Source organism: Gopherus flavomarginatus, chromosome 16 (genome assembly GCF_025201925.1).
Source record: "Gopherus flavomarginatus isolate rGopFla2 chromosome 16, rGopFla2.mat.asm, whole genome shotgun sequence".
Classification (NCBI taxonomy): Eukaryota; Metazoa; Chordata; order Testudines; family Testudinidae; genus Gopherus; species Gopherus flavomarginatus.
The window spans coordinates 4,220,343-4,243,665 of record NC_066632.1 but is presented as its reverse complement, the minus strand read 5'-3'; the positions used below and the strand labels follow the sequence as shown (position 1 = coordinate 4,243,665).

The 23,323-nt window shown below is 58.4% G+C and overlaps 1 protein-coding gene across 3 annotated transcripts; it reads right to left on the bottom strand.

The window, feature by feature from the left end:
* Nucleotides 1-592: 592 nt before the first annotated feature.
* Nucleotides 593-19,376, bottom strand: CRB3 (crumbs cell polarity complex component 3). Of its 3 annotated transcripts, XM_050925056.1 has the most exons (5): nt 13,098-13,122; nt 9,881-9,973; nt 7,208-7,474; nt 3,338-3,384; nt 593-2,874 (listed from the first exon to the last, which is right to left on the bottom strand). In XM_050925056.1, exons 3-5 carry the CDS (start codon nt 7,314-7,316, stop codon nt 2,671-2,673), a joined length of 360 nt encoding a protein of 119 aa, XP_050781013.1. In that variant the 5' UTR covers nt 7,317-7,474; nt 9,881-9,973; nt 13,098-13,122; the 3' UTR covers nt 593-2,670. The 3 variants fall into 3 exon arrangements, with proteins under 3 accessions (XP_050781013.1, XP_050781012.1, XP_050781011.1); XM_050925055.1 differs by lacking the exons at nt 9,881-9,973; nt 13,098-13,122 and adding an exon at nt 19,210-19,376; XM_050925054.1 differs by lacking the exon at nt 9,881-9,973 and having other exon boundaries at nt 13,098-13,142.
* Between the last annotated feature and the right edge of the window lie 3,947 nt (nt 19,377-23,323).

The window sequence follows — 23,323 nt, the reverse complement described above, 5'->3', positions numbered from 1 at the left end:
GCATAGAGGGGGGAAAACACAACAGTCTTGTAAATCCAGCTTAAAAAGCCACCTTCCCAGCACCCAGAGGGGCAGGTAACCCTGCCTCCTTGCTTGCCCTGTAGGACTGGGTTCCTACACCTAGGGAAACTGAGGCACAAGAGGTGACATGACTTGTCCAGGGTCACCCAGTGGGTCTGAGGCAGAGCCTTCCTGGCACGACCAGCCTCCCTTTCTAGCTGAGTGTCGGGGCACGGCTTCAGTTACATTCCTGCATAGTTGGGTGCAGAGAAGGGGTAAAATTAGCACCGTGGGCACCAAAACGCCCTGGGTCCGAGGCCCAGCTCCTCAAAGGGCTGGAGGTGCCTAACTCCCATTGATTCCAATGGCAGCCTAAATCCTACATGGCTCCCAGCCCTGCTTCAGGCTAAGGCTGGCGGTGGGGAAAGAGCTGCACCAGGGGGCCCAGGCTGAGCTGTGGGCGGAGCTGCACCCAGGGGGCCCAGGCTGAGCTGTGGGCGGAGCTGCACCCAGGGGGCCCATGCGGGCGGAGCTGCACCCAGGGGGCCCAGGCTGAGCTGTGGGCAGACCTGCACCAGGGGGCCCATGTGGACTGAGCTGCACCCAGGGGCCCACCCTGAGCTGTGAATAGCTGGTCCCATATCAGGACCCCAGCCCTGCTGCAGTTAATTGTATGATCACAGGGCCCCTGAACCCCCGTCAGCAACCAGCCCCTCCCGGTGCTGGGTGAACAGGGAGCTTGTAAGAGGCAGCCTGGGCAGAGTGACCCCACGGGGAGGGTGGGGTGCGGAACTGACCAGTGGGCGGGCATGGGGCCAGGAGATCCCAACTCCGGCACTTTCAAAGCGCAAGGGCCATGCTCTGGTGACGTTTGCTCCCAGCTCTCACAGCTCGGTTAATTTCGGGTCTTCCCGGGAGGACTGAAAGGAGAGAAGAGGTGACTGAGGCGGAGAACACGCAGCACCAGCTGACGGCTGGAGGAGCAGGGGAAGCTTTCAGCCAGGCACTGAGCATGCCACGGAGGCGCCGGCGGCAGACAGGGGGACAGATCCCAGACGCAGCCTACAGCGAGGAAGCATCGACCAGGGGCTGTAAAGATGGCTGCTGGCTGGGGAACTGGGTTCCTAGCAACCCCTGATGCTGGATGGCCTGCTGGGCAAACAGCTTCCCTCCCCCATCTCCCTCCCTTGGAAGCCTGGGGAACTCCCTGCCACTACATTAAAAAGTTAAGAGGCTGAGATGTTCAGAGCAACGAGCCACGGGTGGCATAAAGGCAGAGCCAGCCCGAGCTAAAGATCCACAAGCCAAGCCCAAGGCTCGGGAACCGCTCCTGGTACAAGTGACTAATGGGGCAAGGAAATCCGCCCCCACGCGGCTTCTACTGCAGCTGGGTCTGGAAGCTTAAGGGAGAGGACGGTTGCTCCTGCTCCAGCCTCACTGTTGGGGGGACAGACTGCCCCATGCAGGGAAATAATCTTAGCCCCGGTGCTGGCCGGGGGGGGCAGCAATGGGGTGGGGTTGTGCTGTGGGACACAGTGGTTTGGGTGAAAAGGCCACCGACACCGGCTCCAGGGGGATGCCGCACATTGGAGAAGACTCCAACAAGTTTTGGTTTAAGGGAGGGATGAATCACAGCCCAGCCAGAGGACAAAGATTTGGATCGTTAAGTTGGGTGCAGTTTGGTTCATTCCCCAGGGACAGGACAGCAAAAAAGGCCGCCCAGTTGTTTTTTGAGTTATTAGTGTATTTCACTGCTCCCCCTACCATGAGAAATGACCCCAGCGGCCGCCCAGGTTTGAGTCCAGTAAGCCCAGCCCAAGGAGCAGCTCCATCAGCTGACAGCCGCAGGAGGCTATTATCCTCTGCATTCACCAGCCACTAGACAGTGATGTGGCACCTTCTACACACACCCAAGAAGGCTGCAGGTTTTGTAGAGCACCAGGGGGAGGGGGAGTGATAGGGAAACTGAGGCATGACAGTGAAGGGACTTAAACCTCTCTTCCCCTACCTTCTGTCTGCACCTCGGGCTAATGTGTATTAACTAACCCGGGGGATCGGTTTTTTAAACAATGCATAGACACGGCTGTTTCCCTTCAGCAGATTTTTTTAAAGCCAAAACCTTCCCCTGCGGCTCGGGCAGGAGCTTCTAGCTTCCCCTTCCTTCGCTGCTGCGCCAGCCTGGCTTTCACCAGCCCGGGTGCCAACACAGAGTCACTCCCCATCTGCAGCCTGCAATGCAAACTGAGGCCGCTTGCTGACCCGGGCAGCTTCAAGCACAACCCCCCTGCAGCCGGCCCCAGGACAGACAGACGCCGACCGAGGTAAGGGAGATTACAGGACACGTGTGAGACGCAGACGGGGGTGGATGGGGGATGGATAAAGTGGTCCACCAGGAGGCGATGTCGCACAGCACCAACACGGCCAGCAGTTTCGTGGGCAAGCTGCCCTGGGCCGACCCTGGCTGGGCAGCACCCCCCACTCCCCTGCAGCAGCAGGGCGCAGGTGGAAATCCGATGCACCCCACGACGAAGACGTCAGCTCCTTCCAGCCAGCAGAGAGCAAGGAGCCCCCCTCCAGGTGTGCGGCTGGCTCTGGAACTGCAGGGTCCAGCCGGTGCAGAGTCTGCCAGTCCGGGGAGGGGGTGTGTGTGACCCCCCCCCTCCCCCCAGGTCAGATCAGCCGCTCCTCGGGGGGCAGTTGGAGGTTAGTGTTCGTCACCACCCGAGCACCCACCTGCTCCTCGTTGCTTGGCCGGTAGGTGCCCTCCGTCTGCCGCCTCTCCCGCACCTTGAGCACCCCGAAGATCACGAGTCCAATAAGCAGGAGACCCCCAACTAGGGAGGGGACAATGATAGCCGCCAGCCGCTCTGACTCCTGCCGGGGGGAGAGTGAGACAGAACCATAATCACGGCCTGCCCAGCTCCCCGTGGGCGTGGGGGGCAGAGAGGTGCCATGGAGGGGGGGCTGTGTTAGCAATGGGAGTGGGAGGCTGATGCAGAGGAGAACACTCTTGCACAGAGGGGAGAACGCTGCATGCACAAGGGAGCCGGGCATTCGACCCAGGGCAGAGTTGGAGCTGAGGATCGGGGGGGGGGGGGGGGTTACCCCAGGAGCCAACCAGGAGTGTGGGAGGTAAAGACAGGGGCTCCCCAGAGGAAGTGAGCTAGGCCTCCTGCTCCAGATCCCCCCCTTCTCAAATTGGAACCCCCCCCCACACACACCCTGTACAATATCTCCAAGCTTCCAGCTCAGTTCCACTCAAGTCTCTCTCCAGTGCATGCTGGGATAACCCCCCCAAAAAACACACGGCTGATCTGCCCCCCTGAAGCCTACTTACCGTGAGCCCCGATGCAGGTCTGGGTGTCGCGGTGCTCCCGTTCGTGGCTTGATTTAAAAGAGGAATAAAGAGAACAGAGCTTAGCGTGGGGAGGGGTACGGCAAGGGGGTGCGATAGGAGGCTTTGATGTTAAGAGGCCTCTGCTGGAGTACACCCCCACCCCACCATCAGAGAGCTCAACCATGGCATTGATGCTACGCAGGCGCCAGCACCAACATGCAGCCACCTCTGGGGTGGGGTGTGGCAGCCGGTTAGCCACTGCAGAGCAAGGCAATAGTTTAGGACAGGAAGTGAAGGAGATTCCCAGTTTCAAGTGCACCAGGGCAGGGGGGAGGTTATTTAGGGAGGCAGCAGCCTGGGGTTATCCAAGTGAGATGTCACATCCTCCCTAAATTATCACCAGCCCAATTCCTGGAAAAATGCCATATGGAGTGACCTTTAATGGCCTCAGTGGGACAGTGCCCCCTACCAAGCCCAGTCCCTGCACCCTGTAGCACAGCGCCCCCTAGTGCCACAGTGAGACATTGGGGTCAGCACTGACTGCGCCCCCCCACTCCACTCCCTGCAGCACAGCACCTCTCTAGTACCACCCCGGGGGGGGACTTCTGATTCTGCCTTCTAGGGGCCCCTCACCAAGCAGACAGTATCACTTCCAGCAGAAACCGCCGTTTGCCTGAAGGTCTCTGCTACCCTGACAGCAACCTGGTCCAATGCCGCCCCCCAGGAGCTCAGCGCAGCAAGAGAAACCCATCAACCACCAGCCCCCTCTACCACCTGGGGAGGTGTGATGGAATTCCCTGCCCAGCAGGGGGCAGCAGTGCACACAAGCCAGCCCCCCCAGCTCTAACCACTAGACCCCCCCACCCTCCCAGGGCTGGGGACAGAACCCAGGTGTCCTGACTCCCAGCCCACCCTGCTCTAACCACTCATCCCCACTCTCCTGCCAGGGCTGGGGACAGAACCCAGAAGCCCCCGATTCCCAGCTCTAACCACTAGCCCTACTCCCAGCAAGTCTACCCAATATTGATGGTACAACTCAACCGCCCCCCTGGGCTCATCCCCACAATCCCAGCTCGGCTCCACCATGCACCATCCAGCCTCCCAGGGCGCAGGACTCCGCCTCCAGTCTGTAGGCAACACACTATTCTCTGTGCCAGGCCAGCCGCTCCCTTCCCCTGCCCCTGCCTCGCCATTATGCGGGAAGGGAACTACAACTCCCAGGGTGCCCCTCTCTGCTCCATCCTGCCCTGCCCAGTCCCCAGCCTGGCCTTCAGCCCATGCTCCCAGCTCCAGGGCGGTTGTGCATTGCAACCCAGAGAGCAGGTCAGGCCTGAACAGGCAGCTGGGAGGGGCTGGAGCCCTTCCCAGGACTCAGGTGCGACTCAGAGCTCTGGGATCCAGCAGGAGGGGGCCCCTGGTATGCACAGGACTCTCCCCGCACAAGGTGGTAGAGCTGGTCCCAAGCCACTCCCTCCCCCTCCCCACTTTGCTAGTTAATGGCAGAACTGGGGATAGAACCCAGGAGTCCTGGCTTTCAGCAGCCCCCTTCTAAATCCCACTCCCCTCTCAGGGCTGGGGATAGAACCCAGGAGTCCTGGCTCTCAGCACCCCCCTTCTAAATCCCACTCCCCTCTCAGGGCTGGGGATAGAACCCAGGAGTCCTGGCTTTCAGCAGCCCCCTTCTAAATTCCACTCCCCTCTCAGAGTTGGGGATAGAACCCAGAAGTCCTGAGTCCCAGTATACACACCGCTCTAACCACTAGACCCCACTCTCTCAGTGCTGGGGACAGAACCCAGGAGTCCTGGCTCCCAGCCCCTCCCTGCTCTAACCACTCTCCTCCCAGGGCTGAGAATCCAGCAGCCCCTACTCCTACCCCAACCCCACCCCCCAAGCCCTAGATCCTACCAAGGTTGGAAATGGAACCCCAGAGCCATGGCTCCCAGCTGCTCCCCAGCCCACCCCCGCTCTAACCACTAGCCATTACTGTGCAGCCTGGATACAGTTTCCAAGGCAGGCGGAGTCCTTGCTTGATAAGGAATTTGGACCCTCCCCTCCTTTGCCCAGAGCAGTAAGTTACATGCTGGGTGGCGGGGAAGAGGTTGTTGAAACTGTTTGTTTGATGCATTGGGGGGGTGTCTTAAAACACTTGTAGGTGACTCCACCTGTAAACAGACACACACGGGGCGGGGTGCTAAGAGATCAGCCAGACCCAGGGACACTCCCCCAACAGAGGTGACTCACCCCCCTGTTCCAGCCGCTCCCTCCCGGGTGTGGAGCCACCTGTGTCAGGCTCCTGGACAACTGAAACCACCCTGCCTCACCGCGCCCGCTCCCCCAGGACTGGTGAGGGGCCCAGGACAGGCAGGATCACGCCGTAACAGGGAAGGAGCCTTCCACAAACACGCCTGCGGTTTGCCCTGGCAGGAGGGGGGCAGCAGCAACGGCCGTGGGGGGTGTCTGGGGACTGAGAGCCACAGGATCTGCCCTGGGAAGCTGCGGGGTGTGGGGGGGGGGGGGGGCGGTGTTGTATGCTGGCCCCATTAAAATCTAGTCACTTGCTTCAGGCATCAACTTTATTATATGGATTACAGTAGAGCCCCCATCATGGCCAAGGACCCCGCTGTGGTGGGTGCTGAACGTTCTTTATTAGATGTATTACGGTAGCACCTCAGAGCCCCCCCTCCCCCCCCTTGCAGGATACTGTATGTTTCCTCTCCCATGTAATAACACCAGTGGAAGATTTAGTGGGGCGGGGGGGGGGGGAATACTCAAACCTGCCAATCTGGGCCTTGCAAGCCAAAGGGTGACATCCCCTCTTCCGACCTCCCTACCATTGCATGCAGGGATCGTTCTTCCGACCACAGAAATGCAGCCACCAGGGGCGGCTCCAGGCATCAGCCCGCCAAGCACGTGCCTGGGGCAGCAAGCCACGGGGGGCGCTCTGCTGATCGCTGTGAGGGCGGTAGGCAGGTTGCCTTCGGCGGCATGCCTGCGGAGGGTCCGCTGGTCCCGCGGCTTCGGCGGACCTCCCACAGGCTGCCACCAAATCTGCTGGACCAGGGACCTCCCACAGGCAAGCCGCCGAAGGCAGCCTGCCTGCCGTGCTTGGGGCAGCAAAATACCTAGAGCCGCCCCTGGCAGCCACCTCTGGGGTAGAACAGGGCAGCTGGTTAACAGCCACGCAGTGGCACTGCGCAGGGATCGCTCAGCCAGTGCTGAAATGCAGCCACCTCTGGGGTGGGGCATGGCAGCCGTTTAACCGTGCCCATCACCCCTCTGTTGGTAAACACACAAGAGGGTCAATGCTCTGTATTTTGGTCCAACCCAGGCAATGCTGGGTTGACCCCGGTGCTGCGTCTGGTGACCAGAATCTAAAGCCATGGAGTCCCTCCTTCCAGCTGCCCCAACTAACGACAGCCCAGCAGCAACTTTACTCAAGCTAAGCTGCAGCCTCCTGCCAGGGGGACTTGCCTGCAGCAGATCTTGCTAGCACCGGGATCCAGTGAACGATTCTATCCACATTATTGCTGTGGGGGGGGGCACTGCTTCCCTCTGCTGCATGGAATCAGAACTGCTCAAAGGTGTGTCATAGGGCCTATACTGCCTATAGGGAGGGGGAGTCTCCTTCTGGCCCTGAGCCATTGGAGCAGCAGGATAAGATTTCTGTCCCTATCACCATGAAGAGGAAGGTGTGAGCATAAGGGAAAATCACTCGCTCAATCAGTGGTGGAGTTAAGAGAACTCCAGGCTGTTTAACAGCTAGAGCCTACTCCCTGCCCAAAGCTGCGGACAGAACCCAAGAGTCCTGACTCCGAGCCTCCCTCCCCACCCGGCGTGGAAACAGATGCACTTGACAACCCACCACCTACCTTGGCCCAGGGCCGGCTGTAACAGGCACTGCAGGGCCACGGCCAGGAGCAAGGGGTGACTGTAGCCCGCCATCGCTGCCATGGGTGTCGGGAAGGGAGGGGGGGACATGGGGCGGTCACGCCCCCTCTCCCTGGAGGGACTACAATCCTGATGGTGCAACCGTAACGCAGCCTCCTGCTTCCCAGCGTCCTCAGCCCGTTGGGGGGTGTGGGGGGCCCTTGGAGATGGGGATGACAAGGAAGCGGCAGCCCCCAGGGTTTCACCACCTGGGAAAGGAGAGTGAGAAAGGGGTCAAAGCCACTAGTAACCCCCTCGCCCCCTCAGTGACACCCTCCCCCAGCTCTGCATCTGTTAGACCCACAGACCACCAAGCCCACCCCTCCACCAGGTCGGCTCTTCTGGGCGCTCTACGATCCGTCCACTTACTTGGATTGGCGTGAAATTTGCTGCACCTCATGGGGGAGCCGGGGAGGGTCCATGGTCTGAATTTGGGGTCGTTTGAGCAAGGGATTTTGGAGCTCCTCCCCCCCAGCATTTACAACCTCTTGTGGAGGTTGGGTGGTTTGCTTCCGTGCACCCCCGGGGCTCCAAAGATGGCTGGGATCCTCCCCGGACTGAGCTCGGTTGCTCAGGATTTCTCTCAACCAGTTCCTGGTGCCCACTGCCCCTTTGGCAGGGGCCGGGGTTGTGCTGAAGTCACTCAAGGGTTAAGTTAGAAACTCAGCGCCAGGAGCTGGAGTCAGGGAGAACAGAACCGGGCATGTGCAGAAATAACCCTAGGCTCTTATCCAGCCAATCCCAAAGCGCTTTACAAGGGAGGTCACATTCATTCCCCCCATGCTACAGATGGGGAAACTGAGGCACGGCAGAGCAGGGAAGTGGCTTGCCCAGAGTCACCCAGCAGGCAGAACTGGGCCTAGGACCCAGGTGTCCCAACCCAAGGCTCCGTCTGCTAGGCCACACTGCCTTCTCTAGCAAGCCTAGGCCTCAGCTGATGCAGCCCTCAGCACCTCGTGGGGCTGCCTCCAGGACAGAATCCAGCCCCAACGCAGCTGGAAGCAGACATCACCGTGCCAGCCTAGCAGACAGAGCCCTGGGCACTATCCCCAGTTCTGACCCTCTGGGTGACCTTGGGCAAATCACTGCCCCGCTCCGTGCCTCAGTTTCCCCATCTGTACAATAAGAGAAAACAACACCGCCCTGTGTCCCAGCAGGGATGGGGAGAGTCTGGTTAGACAAGTACTTCAGGGCAGGGACTGTCTCTTTTATTCTTTGTCCAGCACCTCACCCGCTGGGGATCCCACCTCATTCTCAGTCGAACCTGCCCACCCAACGAGAGTGCACACGGCTTACTAAGGCCATGTCTACATCTAAAATTTTGCAGCGCTGGTTGTTACAGCTGTATTAGTACAACTGTATAGGGCCAGCGCTGCAGAGTGGCCACACTTACAGCAACCAGCGCTGCAAGTGGTGTTAGATGTGGCCACACTGCAGCGCTGTTGGGCGGCTTCAAGGGGTTTCAGGGAACGCGAGAGCAAACCGGGGAAGGAGACCAGCTTCGCCGCGGTTTGCTCTCGCGTTCCGCGAACCACCCTGCAAACCGCAGGGAAGGAGACCTGCTTGCTCGGGTTCGGGGAACGCGAGAGCAAACCGGGAAAGGAGACCAGCTTCGCCGCGGTTTGCTCTCGCGTTCCGCGAACCACCCTGCAAACCGCAGGGAAGGAGACCTGCTTGCTCGGGTTCGGGGAACGCGAGAGCAAACCGGGAAAGGAGACCAGCTTCGCCGCGGTTTGCTCTCGCGTTCCGCGAACCACCGTGCAAACCGCAGGGAAGGAGACCTGCTTGTTCGGGGAACGCGAGAGCAAACCGCGGCGAAGCTGGTCTCCTTCCCCGGTTTGCTCTCGCGTTCCCCGAACCGCCGAGCAAGCAGGTCTCCTTCCCTGCGGTTTGCAGGGTGGTTCGCGGAACGCGAGAGCAAACCGCGGCGAAGCTGGTCTCCTTCCCCGGTTTGCTCTCGCGTTCCCGGAACCACCCTGCAAACCGCAGGGACGGAGACCTGCTTGCTCGGGGTTCGGGGAACACGAGAGCAAGCCGGGGAAGGAGACCAGCTTGATTACCAGAGGCTTCCTCAGGTATGCTGGGATACCTGCTTATTCCACGGAGGTCAAGAAAAGCGCTGGTAAGTGTCTATACTTGATTACCAGCGCTGGATCACCAGCGCTGGATCCTCTACACCCGAGACAAAACGGGAGTACGGCCAGCGCTGCAAACAGGGAGTTGCAGCGCTGGTGGTGCCCTGCAGATGTGTACACCTCCTAAGTTGCAGCGCTGTAACTCCCTCACCAGCGCTGCAACTTTCTGATGTAGACAAGCCCTAAGCTTCTGCCTGGGACCAGCTACAGGCAGGGAGATTCCTCCATCTGCGGCAGCAACGGGGCCCACGGCAGCCCAGACGTTCCCCTCTCTCCCTCTGGCGGAATCTGCCTTTTCCAGTTTCCACCCCACAAATCAATCAGGGTGCTTAGAACCTGCCCAGAAATTCTGGAATCATGAGGCTAAATCTATGAAAGCTTGTGAAGACCCTGGATCTAGACCCTGGAGCCGTTCAAAGTATCTAGAAAGCCACATGCCCCACCCATTAGTGGCCAAGCTCAGGAGCCCATAAGATCTACCTGGTGGCCCTTCTGCGTTGTCCGAAATGCAATAACTTCTCAATGCCCTGTCCAATCGCTTCCATACTTCCAGGGATATTTCGGGGCAGCACCCTGTCGATTTGGGGGATGATCAGAAAAACTGCACGGGTGGGGGAGAACAGCGGACACATGGAGCCCCCCACATCTGGTGAGTAGATCCCTGAGCTTTGAGCAGAGCTGAATCAGCTCCAGATCAAAGAACCAGCTGAAGGCACAAAAAGGAAGTCCAAGAGATAATGGTGGAGAATGGGGCGCACAGAGCCCCTGGTGGGGGGTGGCTAAGGGGCTTAGAGGAATGGGGAATCCTGAAATGGGGTGCACAGAGTCCCTGACAGAGGGGAGGAGGGGGCACAGGTAGAAGGAGCCTCCTGGGTGTGTGGAATGAAGTTTCTAGTGATCCAGCCCTTTGGAGATGCAAATGTCTTCATCAGGAGGAGGATTTCAGGCCCTAGGCCATTCCTGTCACCTAGGGATTCCCAAATTAGGCAGGACAAAGCTCGAAGGGGCAGGGTGGGGCGTAGCAAACCTGCCATGGCCCGTGCTCAGGGAGCCCTCTCCACAGAACAGACCCTTTTCCCATCCCTGCTGCTCTCAGCAGATCCTCATCCTAGTCACATTGGAGCTGCTGCTGCATCTTCCGTGCAAGCGGCCAGGGTACCAAAGCACCGCACGGACCTTGGCCGAATCCAGCCTCCCAACACCCTGGGAGGAAGGCAAGTGTTACAGATGGGGAAACTAAGGCACCAATCGGGGAAGGGACTTGCCCCTAGCGAGAGGGAAGCAGAGTGCTGGGCCAGCGCACAGCCAGATACAGAAACCAGGAGTCCACACAGCAAGTCACTGGCAGAGCTGAGAACAGAACCCAGGAGTCCTGGCTTTTGATCCCCCGCTCTAACCAGCGGCAAACTCCTCCAGAACTGGGAACAGAACCCAGGAGTCCTGGCTGTCAGCTCTAAGCCAGAGAAGACACTATTCCCAGGTCCGGGAAGGAACCCAGGAGTCCTGGCTCCTGTCCCAGCCCTCCCTGCTTTACCCACTGCTCCATACTCTTTGTGGTTCCCATCCCAGGAAAAACCCGGCCCATTTCCCCAACCCCATCAGCCAATCACTCCAATAGCAGGTACCGACAGAGAGCGACCCACGAACCAACCCAAATTTCTTCCAGTTGCCATCAGAAATGCTGCTCTCTGGTATTTCAAATAAGCCACAGACCTTTGCAGACACCCACAGCCTCATCTCAACCAGTCCTGAGCGCTCAGCGAGGTCTGCAAAGAACCCGGCAGGCAGCGTAGTCTAGTGGCTAGGGCTCTAGGCTGGGAACCAGGAGAGCCCAGTTCCCTTCCCAGTGTGGTCATGGACCGTGGACAACTCACTGTGCCTCAGTTTCCCCTCCCACCTATTTAGACTGCAAGCTCTTTGGGGCTGGGGCTGCCTCTTGCCAGGGGCTATTTATCAAGGAGGCCAGGTTAGAAGCCCACCCCCTTGCTTAGGGAGCATGGTTTAGTGGCTAAGACAGAGGCCTGTGAGTCAGACCTGGGATCCACTTTCACTTCTGCCCGACTCCCTGAGCCTCCTCGAGCCAGTCACTCTCCCGTGCCTCAGTTTCCCCTGCTACCCTGTGAAAACTCTTCTCCCTTCTCGTCTATTTTGATTCCCTGCCCCCACAGAGCTTACATGGCAAGAGACGGTGTCTCTACCACACCCAACACTCGCCTTTGGGGGCACTAGAGGAACCCAGATGATAAGGTAAAACCCACCGGGCCCAGAGCTTCCAGGGAGGAGCCCAGCCTGGCGCTAGCAGCCACTCTCCACATCCCTTCTCCCGGCCAGGGGGATGAACAACTGGGGGCAGCTGTGCAGGTGAACGTGGGGTGCAGGTCCCGGTGGGCCACGAGGGGGCTGCCACACCAAATTTCTCTGGTGTGGACACACATTTGGGGCAGGGTCCACCTTTCTACTGAGGCTCCCGGGCGTGTGCAGAGCAGGAGGACCTTGGGGACCTTGGTATGCAGCGGGGCAATGGGGGGCACACAGAACCCCCTTGGGAAGGGGAGACCCTGGTATGGGGGAGGGGGAATAGGGGGCATGGGGCAGAATTGGGGACCATGGGATGGGGAAAAGTGAGTGGGGGGAAGACACAGAGTAACTGGCATGGGACAGCCTGGCATTGGGGTAGGGAGCACAGAGAGACGGGGACCTTGCCGGGGGGGGGGGGTGGCCTGAGGGGCACACAGAGCCTCTGGCATATAGGGGGTCGGGGATAGCAAGGAATCATTCAGTCCCCAGCCAGATTCCTGCCCCCCTAAGCACGAGCCCAGGTCACAGATCACAGACCTCATTTCTGGCCCTCAGCAGCAGGAGCCACCAGCCCCCCACACACACACCAAAGGGCAAATCTCCAGTCCCCCCCAAGACCCTGTGACAACATGGCAAGCCTCTCAGGGCTAGTGATGGGCACTCAGGGCTAGTGATGGCCCCCCACCCTAGCCCACTCCAGCTCCCCCCCATGCAAGGCCCTGCCAGGTCCATCTCAGGGCAGGAAGATGGTTTTAAAGAAACGGGGGTGCCCCTGGGTCCCCCTGCCATATTGACTCCCTCTGTGGATCCCAGCCCAGCTGGGCCTCGCTGGTCAATTTTTAACCCAGCTGATTAAGCACAAAGCCAGTGAAAGTCACCCAGAGCTCATTAACCCTGCGTGTGCCACCCCTTCCCCAGCCCCCTCCAGCCGGGGCTACTCCCGGAAGGAGGGGTGGGGCTCCCCCGAAGGAGGAAACACCCGGAGAGACCAGGAAACCCGGTCTCCAACATGAATCAACTCCAGGCACCCGATCGCCTGGGTTCTCAGGGGCGGCCAGGCCTCTCGCGGCCTGTGCCCTGGGCTGAGATCACCCCTCCCACACCACGGTGGGCCCAGGCTGGGGGTGGGTGTAGGTAACCCCGGGGGGGCATCTCCCCCCCGATCTGTGGCACCGGAGAAGCCAGAGACCCAAGGTACAAGTGGGGGGCACAGACCAGCCTCCACCAGCAGCCAAATTCCAAGTGGGGGGGGCAACTGTCCCCCCCAGGGTCCCCTGGCATTAAGTGGAATGGGGGGGGTCCAGGCTCTCTTAAAGGAGCCGGGGGGGGTTCTTTAGCCCTGCCTGCTCCATAGGTGGGGGCTGCCCCATAGAGCCCCAAGCCCCTTCCCCGCACTCACCGGCCCTGTCCCTCTGTCCGCTCCCTCCCAGGGCTGCGATCTGGCCAGCTCCGCCTTCCCTCTCGCCCATGTGACCCAGGGGAAAGCAGGTGCCTCCCTCCTCCCGCACCTCAGGCAGGTAGGCCCCGCCCCCATCTCACCTGGGCGGGGCTCACCTGAACCCCAGCGGCGTCAGCCTGGATCAAGGGGCTCCCCCTGACCCAGGGGAGCCGGCCCAGGATGCCCCAGAGAGCTGGCGATCTCCCGGGCCTATCTGTAGCCTAGGGGATCCTGCCCCCCAAGGCCCTGCCCAAGGTAAGGGGAGATCTGCTCAGCCCGCCTGAGCTCGGCTCCGGGGCAGCCACCCCCACACCTGCCCCACCCGGAGAGGACGGAGCCTCTCTTTTCCACATGCACCTGCAGCCATAAGGTGCGCAGCCCCCGACTGAGATCAGGGACCGCATTGGGCCAGGCGCTGCACAGACATAGCGTGAGAGAAAAGCCCTGCCCCAAAGAGCTCAGATGTTAAATGTACAAAAGGTGGGAGGGGAAACTGAGGCACGGCGCGGGAAGTGAGTTGCCCAAGGTCAGTGGCAGAGCTGGGAGTCGAATTAAGCTCTCCTGATGCCTAGCCTCGTGCCTGATTCCACTTGAGCCCATGTGCAGCTTTGCTCACGTACGTAGCCCATTGGCTTCAGTGATGGTTACTCGCCTGAGTAAAGCAGGTCTCGCTTGCAGCAGTTAGCCAGAACGGCTGTTTTTGCGGTTGAGGCCGTAGCCTGGAGAGCTGGCTAGCGCCTGTGTGTGTGTGTCCCTCCCTTTATCTGGGCACGTCTCCGGTTCCCTCGTGTAACACAGCCTCTCCAGCGAGAAACCCAGGAACTGCCTGCTGCTCTGCTTCATCGATTCTAAACCCAGGAGGGACCTCAGGCTCCTGGTATCACAGGCCACCTCTCTCTCTCCACAGGCGGGGAACTTCACGTGTGAGCTCCGTGAAACACCAGTAATAATGACTATGTCCTTACCCGGCTCCTTCCTGCTCAAAGCGCGTTGCCAGCCTGAAAGGGTGGAGCCTCGACCCCCACCTCTGAGTGGAGAGCACTGGTATCCCCATTTGATAGAGGGGGAAACTGAGGCACAGAACAAGGACGTGACTTGCCCAAGGTAAATCAGCAGCAGAGATGAGACTAGAACCCAGGTGTCCTGAGAGCTAGCGTACCCACCCTCCCATTCACTCACTCCCCTCCTGCCTGATTCCGGGATTGACCCTACAGGTTCTACTAATTCACTGTCCCTGCAGCTCTAACCACTAGCCCACACTCTGTCCTAGAACTGGAGATAGAACCCAGCAGTCCTAATTCCCAGCCCCCCTGCTCTAACCACTAGGCCCTACTCCCAGACTTGGGAGTAGAACCCAGGAGCCCTGACTTCCTCTATCTCTTGCTTTCCTTCGCTAACCTGCCTCCCTCTAGACACCTGCTGCCCCACAGCATCTGACTCAGGCTTCCACAGGCTCAGAGTCTGCGCTGGGATTCCTAATGGAAGCACGACCCCTGCCGGGAGAGAGTCCATAAACCCCAGCAACCAGGCCAGAGGGGAGCCAGCCGTGCCAGGCAGCGGGCAAACGGCCCCTGCAGACCGACTTGGCACTCAGAGGCAGCCGCTTTGCCAGGAAGCCCCTGACTGCTCCCCCCGCGACATTCCAGGGCGAGAATGCTGCTGCTTTCCTGGCCAGAATGGAATTTACTAAGCTAGAATTATAAGCCTCTTGAATCCACTTGAGGACAGGGCTGGGCCTGGATCGGATCTCTCCCTGGGGGCTGGGCTTTGGCGCTTCCTTGGAGTGCAGGGGGCCAGATCCTGCTCTTGCCTCCAATGATAAAAACCCAGAACAACCGCCCCTCGCAGCCCCCGGATTAGGGCTCTTGTTTATGGGGAACTCGACCCATAGAGCCAGAGGGGTTAATCATTCAGCTGCAGCTAGATCAATTTCCCAGCAGCATAGGCAGGATGGAGCAGTGATTACTGCACTAGCTTGGGAGCCAGGAGACCAAGACTCAGTTCCTTGCTTGGGCACGGATGCACCGTGCCTCAGTTTCCCTGTTTGTGTGTGTGTCGTGTAAGAGCACTTCTCTGAGACTGTCAGATACTGTGGGGGGGAGCAGGTCATCTGAGCACATTAGACAGAGAGCAGCTGGTGTACAACATCTTAAAGACGATGGTTTCCCTTGGACTATGGGGATGTTTGGCTGAGAGGTTGCAGCGTGGCCTAATGGGTGAGCAACTGGGGTCTTTAGAGCTGGATTTTGTTCTCAGCCTTGGGAGGGGAGGGTGATCTGGTTAAAGTGGAGAGGGGCAGTGGGGATTAGAAGCCAGGACTCCTGGGTTCTATTCCTAGCTCTAGGAGGAGAGTGGGGCCTAGTGGTTAAAGCCAGGAGCTAGGCTCTCCCCGGCTCTAGGAGTGGAGTGTGATCTAGTAAGTTAGAGTAACGGGGAGGCCCTGGAAGTCAGGACACCTGGGTTTTAACCCAGGGGCGGGGGGAGCATGGGTCTAGTGGCTAAAGTAGGGGAGAATATGAGTCAGAGCACCTGGGTTCTAGCCCCAACTCTGCTACTGATTTTCTTTGTGCAAGTGACTTTCCCTGTCTGTGCCTCAGTTTCCCCCTCTGTACACCAGTGCTGGTGACCCTCCTTTGCAAAACGCTTTGAGATCCATGGAGGATGCGGGACGCTATAAGAGTGGAGTCTGATCGTGCCCCCAGTTTGCCCTGTCAGTGTTTCTCTGCTAGGACCCAGAAAGTCCAGGCTAAGGGACCAATCACTCTCCGGCCCCGATTCTGATCTGAGCACAGACCCAGCGTAAATCCATTTACTTCCATGAGGTTCCTCCAGATTTACACCAGTGTTGATGAGTCCAGTATTAGGCCGTTCCTCTTGAGCCCTCCTGGCGCAGTTGCTGTGAATGGAAGCCAGTGGTGCTACATGCCACATTTTCCTTGTGGTCTGTGGCCAGGCAAACAGCCCGTCAGACCATGCTGGTGTTAGACTGCTGCTAGCCAGGGCTGGATCAAACAAGCCATGAAAGGATCCGTCCCTCCTTCCCAGCTGCCCGTCATCCTGAACCTCGCTACTCCTAATTCACTCCTCTTGAAGTTCCCGTGTGGTGCGATCTGCAGAGCGCTGGCAACTCACGAGGGGCTGGCTCACTTTCTTCATTTCCACTTGCTGACTTGCAGGAAACGAGAGCTCAGGGAGGAAGGGGAAGCGGAAGCCTGATTTGGAGGATAAGTTGTGAGGCTTGGCCCTCAAGAGAGCTGCTTTCCATTCCCAGCTCTTGGGGTGAGGGAGTCGTGTCACTGCGCCATGCCTCAGTTTCCCCATAATCCTTCCTTGGTCTCATTCGATTGTCAGTTCTTGGGGGAGGGGACACTGACTGTCTCCCTGTGGGTGCCCTTTCACTTGGGATAAGGGTAGTGTCAGCTAGCAGGAGATCAGATCCATGGCCGTTTGTAATGTTCACATGAGTTAGAGACTATGGGGGTTTCCTAGGGTTTACCTTGTCCTGATAACGCATGTGAGAACTACAAATCCTAGCTCTGCCTTGTGTTAGCCAAAAATAATCCTTAGCTGTCCTTGTCAGTAGAGCCCAAGGTGCTTTACAAAGGAAAGCAGGAGCATTAGCCTCATTTTACAGATGGGGAAACTGAGGCACAGAGCAATCGTGTCCCAGGGAACCCTACCGGGCCAGAACCCACACCTCATAAGTCCTAGTCTAGTACTCCATCCACTAGGCCATACTGCCTCTCCAAGAACACACTTTTCTTCCGAGTGAAGACAAGGCCTATGTGAATGTGCAGCCCCCTGCACCATGGGGCCCTGATCTCAGCTGGGTTCTAGAGGTGAAATTTAACACACCTAATTAACAACATTCAAGGAAATACCTGCCCACTGTTATCTTTCTATGCCACAAGGAACTGCCACCATAATCTGTATTACCCCAGTCACAGCCCAGCACCCCATTGTGCTAGGTGCTGTACATTATTAGGTGTATTACGGTAGCTCTTAGGAGCCCCAGTCATGGCCCAGCACCCCGTTGTGCCAGGTGCTGTACGTTATTTATTAGGTGTATTGCGGTAGCTCTTAGGAGCCCCAGTCATGGCCCAGCACCCCGTTGTGCCAGGTGCTGTACATTATTTACTAGGTGTATTACAGTAGCTCTGAGCAGCCCCAGTAATGGCCCAGGACCCCGTTGTTCCAGGCGCTGTACATTATTTACTAGGTGTATTATGGTAGCTCCTAGGAGCCCCAGTCACGGCCCAGCACCCCATTGTGCCAGGTGCTGTACAAACACAACTCAAAGACAGTCCCCCCACCCGCCCCGAGCTGCCAATCTCTCTATAAGACAAGAGATAACACATGGAGACAGACAGACAGACAGTGGGAGCACAAGGAAACAATTCAGTACCGGTCAGCGGACACACGGTGGTCTCAGCATGCCCGCAGCCTGACCTTTGTCCGGATTTCTGGAGGCATCCCAGGTCAGGGGAGTTTTAAGGAGCCATCTGAAGTCGGACAATGTGGTAGCTTGGCAGATGTTTATGGGGAGCAGCTCCCAAGCGCAAGGGGTAGCAGGGGAACCAGCATGAAGGCCCAGATCCTTGAAAACATTTAACTGCCGTGGGCATTCGGTGCCTAAATCCCGGTGAGGATCTGGGCCGCAGGGGCAGGTTGAAAACTACCATAGCCAGTAGGTTACGGAGGCTGGAGTCACGGGCTGATCGGTGGCGGGAGCCGGCCGAAGGAGATGGCCTGAAAATAATCGGCGTAATAAGATGTGGTGCGCACTCTGGGAAAATCAGAGAGCTGTGGCTCGAAGCCCATGCTTTCCGCCTGGACAAGCCAAGAGGCCAGGGTAATCCGTGCCCCTGGGAGATTGCTCTGGGCTAAGAGCTGCTGAGCAAGTGCAGCTAATAGGGAGCATTGGCTACAGGGTAAAACCATTTGCAAAGGAAGGTAAACACGGAGAGGCAGGTAATAGCCAGCACAGCCGCCAGCACTTGCCCCCTCCCCCCAGCTGATGCACAAAGCTGGAGCCGCCAGAAGGCTTTGTGTAAAACAGGAGGGTAGTGTGGTTAAAAGTCAGGACTCCTGGGTTCTCTTTCCAGCTGCGGGTGTGGAGTGGGGTCTCAGAGCGAGGGGGTGGGTGGGCATCAGGACTCCTGCGTTCTCTTTCCAGCTGTGGGTGTGAAGTGGGGTCTCGGCGCAACGGGGTGGACATCAGGACTCCTGGGTTCTCTTTCCAACTGCGGGTGTGGAGTGGGGTCTCGGAGCGAGGGGGTGGGTGGGCATCAGGACTCCTGCGTTCTCTTTCCAGCTGTGGGTGTGAAGTGGGGTCTTGGAGCAAGGGGGTGGGCATGAGGATTCCTGGGTTCTCTTTCCAGCTGCAGGTGTGGAGTGGGGTCTCGGAGCGAGGGGGTGGGCATGAGGATTCCTGGGTTCTCTTTCCAGCTGCAGGTGTGGAGTGGGGTCTCGGAGCGAGGGGGTGGGTGGGCATTAGGACTCCTGGCTTCTCTTTCCAGCTGCGGGTGTGGAGTGGGGTCTCGGAGTGAGGGGGTGGGTGAGCATCAGGACTCCTGGCTTCTCTTTCCAGCTGCGGGTGTGGAGTGGGGTCTTGGCGCAAGGGGGTGGGTGGGCATCAGGACTCCTGGGTTCTATTTCCAACTGTGGGTGTGGAGTGGGGTCTCGGTGCGAGGGGGTGGGCATCAGGACTCCTGGGTTCTCTTTCCAGCTGCGGGTGTGGCGTGGGGTCTCAGAGCGAGGGGGTGGGCATCAGGACTCCTGGGTTCTCTTTCCAGCTGCGGGTGTGGAGTGGGGTCTCGGAGTGAAGGGGTGGGCATCAAGACTCCTGGGTTCTATTCCCGGGTCAGGGGAGTGGGATCTGGTGGCTAGAGTAGGGATGGGGGCTGGGAGTCAGAACCTCTTGGTTCCTTTCCCTGCTTAGAGATGGGAATAGGGTCTAGTGGTTAGAGCAGACTGCAGGGATGGGCACCAGGACTCCTAGCTTAAACTCTGCCAACACCTCTATGCATGACCTTAGGCACGTCCCCCCTCCCCCATTCCTCAGTTTCCCCACCTGTAGAATGAGGACAGTCAAGCTGCTCCAGCAAGGTTTGCCATGCGCGTGGGATCGTGCTGCTAGGGGGCTGAAAGCCCCCCCCCTCACCCCCCGGTTTCTGGAGGACAGGGGGAGACCTACATGAGTGCCCCTGCCGCTTTAAGACCCAGTCTGCGTCATCCTGGCCCTGGCTGTTATCTCCGCCCGGCGCCCGAAGGGTTAACAGCGGCTCGCCGGCCGCCTGGCTCTTTAGGGCTGCGAACAGCTGGGAGGGGGGCAGGAGGCGACTCCACCAATCAGGAGCGGGGAGGAAGCAGCCCCGGGGGGATGATATTTGGTTTCACGTCTGGCTTCTGCGTCCGAATTGAGGCGGGAGGGTGTACATGCATTATTCCAGTGGGACCTGTCTGCTTTCCCCTTCTCCTCCATGGGTCCTGCCAAACCGCCCCGCAGGGGGAACAAAACGCCCTATTCAGGACATTGCCAGAGGACTTGCGACAGCAGGGATTAGACCCATTTATGAAATCGTGGCACCAGCAGCAGGCATGAAACATTGAAGCCCCCGTGACCGGCTAATACACTATGCAGGGATTAGCTTGGGCGTCAGCAACTGGGGTGCAGGGAGGTGGGCTGGGCAGCCTTCGCTGCCACCAAGAGCAGCATGCAGGCTGGCTCTCTTGCCGGTGTCAGGCGGGTGATGGGGGTCCTACCTGCCTCGCGACTTGCATGGGAGTTTGGGCCTTGGCAAGTGAGGCCTGGGTGTGTTCCCAAGGGTGGGGTGAGCTGAGGCAGCGTGAAGGCAGGTGGAGCCGCGCAGCGATGAAGCCTTTAGCCTTGCATTTCAGCACAGTTGTTGTGCCTGACCCCAGAGGTGGCTGCATTTCAGTGCTGAGTGAGTGATCTTTGTGCAGTGTCGCTGTGTGGCTGTTAAATAGCTGCCGTGCCCCACCTCAGAGGCGGCTGCATTTCAGCATAGGGCAAGTAATCTGCATGTGTCCTCTTTGCTGTGCACCTGATAATTAGCTGTCATGACCCACCCCAGAACAGGCTGCATTTCAGTGCTAAGCAAGCAATCTGTGTGCAGTTTGACGATAAAGCAGCTGCCAGGTCCCACCCGTGAAGTGGCTGCATTTCAGCACTGAGCAAGTGACCCTCATCCACCACGCCTCATCCCACAAGAGGCTGTATTTCAGCTTTGGCAAGTTATCTCTATGTAGTTCTGCTAAGCAGCTGTTAAACCACAGCCATAGCCCACCCTAGAGGTGGCTGCATTGCTGGGGCAAGAGTGATGCTCTCTGTGACTCATTTTGCTTGTGCAAAGTGTTTTGGGATGGGAAGTGTGACATTTCCAGTGCAAGGAACTTGGCACGAAGTTGCATTTCAAGAGAGACCGGAATCAGGATTGCGGCCCACCTTCCTAGATGTCAGGTTTCAGTGTAGCAGCTGTGTTAGTCTGTATCCCCAAAAAGAGCAGGAGTCCTTGTGGCACCTTAGAGACTAACACATTTATTAGAGCATAAGCTTTCATGGGCTACAGCCCGCTTCATCAGATGCATGTAGTGGAAAATACAGTAGAAAGATATATATATACACAGAGGACATGAAACAATAGGTGTTACCATACACACTATAAGGAGAGTGATCAGTTAAAGTGAGCTATTATCAGTAGGAGAGGGGGAAAAAAACTGTTTGTAATGAAAATGGCCCATTTCCAGCAACTGATGAGATATGAGGAACTGGGGTGGGGGGGCGAATAAGCATGAGAAAATAGTTTTACTTTGTGTAATGGCCCATCCACTCCCAGTCTTTATTCAAGTCTAGGTTGATGGTGTCCAGTTTGCAAATTAATTCCAATTCAGCAGTCTCTCCTTGGAGTCTGTTTTTGAAGGTTTTTTGTTGTAATATTGCGACTTTTAGGTCTATAATCGAGTGGCCAGGGAGATCGAAGTGTTCCATGGCCATGCAGGGGATTCGGGGGGCCTGGGGCAAAGGAATATCAGGAGCCCCTTCCATAAAAAAAAGTTGCAATACTATAGAATACTATATTCTCGTGGGGGCCCCTGTGGGCCCCAGGGCAAATTGCCCCACTTGCCCCCCCCCCCCCCCCGGGCAGCCCTGAAGTGTTCTCCAACTGGTTTTTTAATGTTATAATTCTTGACGTCTGACCTGTGTCCATTTATTCTTTTGTGTAGAGACTGTCTGGTTTGCCCAATGTACATGGCAGAGGGGCATCACATTGGTAGATATAACAGCTGGGCTGTTCCTGACCGAGATTCAGAACAACCAACAAGGACGTCCTGCCTGTTCCGGGATTTGCTCTGAGCCCAGCACCTGCTGGCCCCTGGACTGTCAGGGTTTAGTCTGTGCTGGGTAGATAACCATGCGGTGCGGATCTGACCCATACAGCTCCTTGTTGTGGGCCCCAGGCTGGCGACAGCAGGTGGTTTAAGGAGCTCCCAGTTTTGGGAGATTCTTGCTCCATTTTCCCAGCCTGAAATACAAAAGTAACTGGGGACATGGTCCAGGGTTAAGGCAGGCGGCGACATCCACCCAATGGGCCACCTCCCCAGCTGGTGTCAATGCGCGTCACTCCATTGGAGTCAATAGGGCCAGATCCCCCATTGGTGTAAATGGGTGTCACTCCATTGGCGTCAATAGGGCCAGATCCCCCCCTGGTGTAAATGGGCATCACTCCATTGGAGTCAATAGGGCCAAATCCCCCACTGGTGTAAATGGGCATCACTCCATTGGAGTCATAGGGCCAGATCGCCCACTGGTGTAAATGGGTGTGGCTCCATTGGCGTCAATAGTGCCAGATCCCCCACTGGTGTAAATGGATGTGGCTCTGTTCTCAGTGAAGCTGGGCTGATTTGCACCCACTGCGGATCTGGCCCAGCATCTCAAGCTCTGTGCACCCTGGGGCGCAAAAGGAGTTAGCTGAGCAGGGACGACCCCACCAGCCAAGCCCTACACGCCCATCCCCGATGAGCCTCAATGCTTCTGCCCATAGGGGACCCTTTCTCTGGGCAAGCTGGGCCTCTGGTGTCCCTGGCCCATCAGGGCCATGGCCTTTCCGCTGTGGCTGCCAGCACAGGGCCCAGCTAGCACCGATCACAGGGGGGCAAGCTGGGCCGAGGACCCCCAGGTTTGTTTCACATGCAGGCTGCCATGCAGCTGTGGGCTGGGAACAATCCCGTATCCCTTACTAGCAGCCCAGCGTGAACTTCTCCACAACATGCTCTTTATCCAAAGGGCACATGCCCTGGTCACATAGAGAGACAGTGGCAGAGCCAGGAATGGAACCCAGGAGTCCTGGTTTCCAGTCCTACCCCGCTGTAACCACTATACCCCACTCTCCTCCTGGAGCTGGTGCCCCACCCCCTGCTCTGACCACTAGCCCACACCCCCCCTTCCAGAGCTGAGGATAGGATCCAGGAGTCCTGTCTCTTGGCCCCCCTCACTCTAACCACTACTGCCTGCCCCCCAAACTTGGGATAGGACCCAGGAATCCTGACTCCCAGACCCCTGCTCCAACCACTAGCGCCCACTTCCCTCCCAGAGCTGGAGATAGGACCCAGGAGTCCTGGCTCCCAGCTCTAACCACTAGCCACCACTCCCCTCCCAGAGCTGGAGATAGGACCCAGGAGTCTGGCTCCCAGCTCTAACCACTAGCCCCCACTCCCCTCCCAGAGCTGGAGATAGGACCCAGGAGTCCTGGCTCCTAGCCCACCCTGCTCTAACCACTAGCCTCCACTCCCCTCCCAGAGCTGGGGATAGGACCCAGGAGTCCTGGCTCCTAGCCCACCCCGCTCTAACCACTAGCCCCCACTCCCCTCCCAGAGCTGGGGATAGGACCCAGGAGTCCTGGCCTCCTGTTCCTTTGTTAGCTTTCCCTGGCAGCAGAGAGCTCCTAGCAGAATGGGGAAGGCTGCAGCCTGTCAGAGGGGCCCAGGACTCCTGGGTGCCACAACCCCCCCCCGAGCCGTAGGCCAGCGGGGGGAAGCGGCGGGGGCGGAGGGAAGGGTTTGGGGGCGGAGGAAACAATCTCCGTGGGAGGCGACGCCAACCAGCGCATTGTGCCATGCCCTTGTGCTGGCGGCGCGGCTTTTCCCGGAGCCGCCTGGCAGGGATC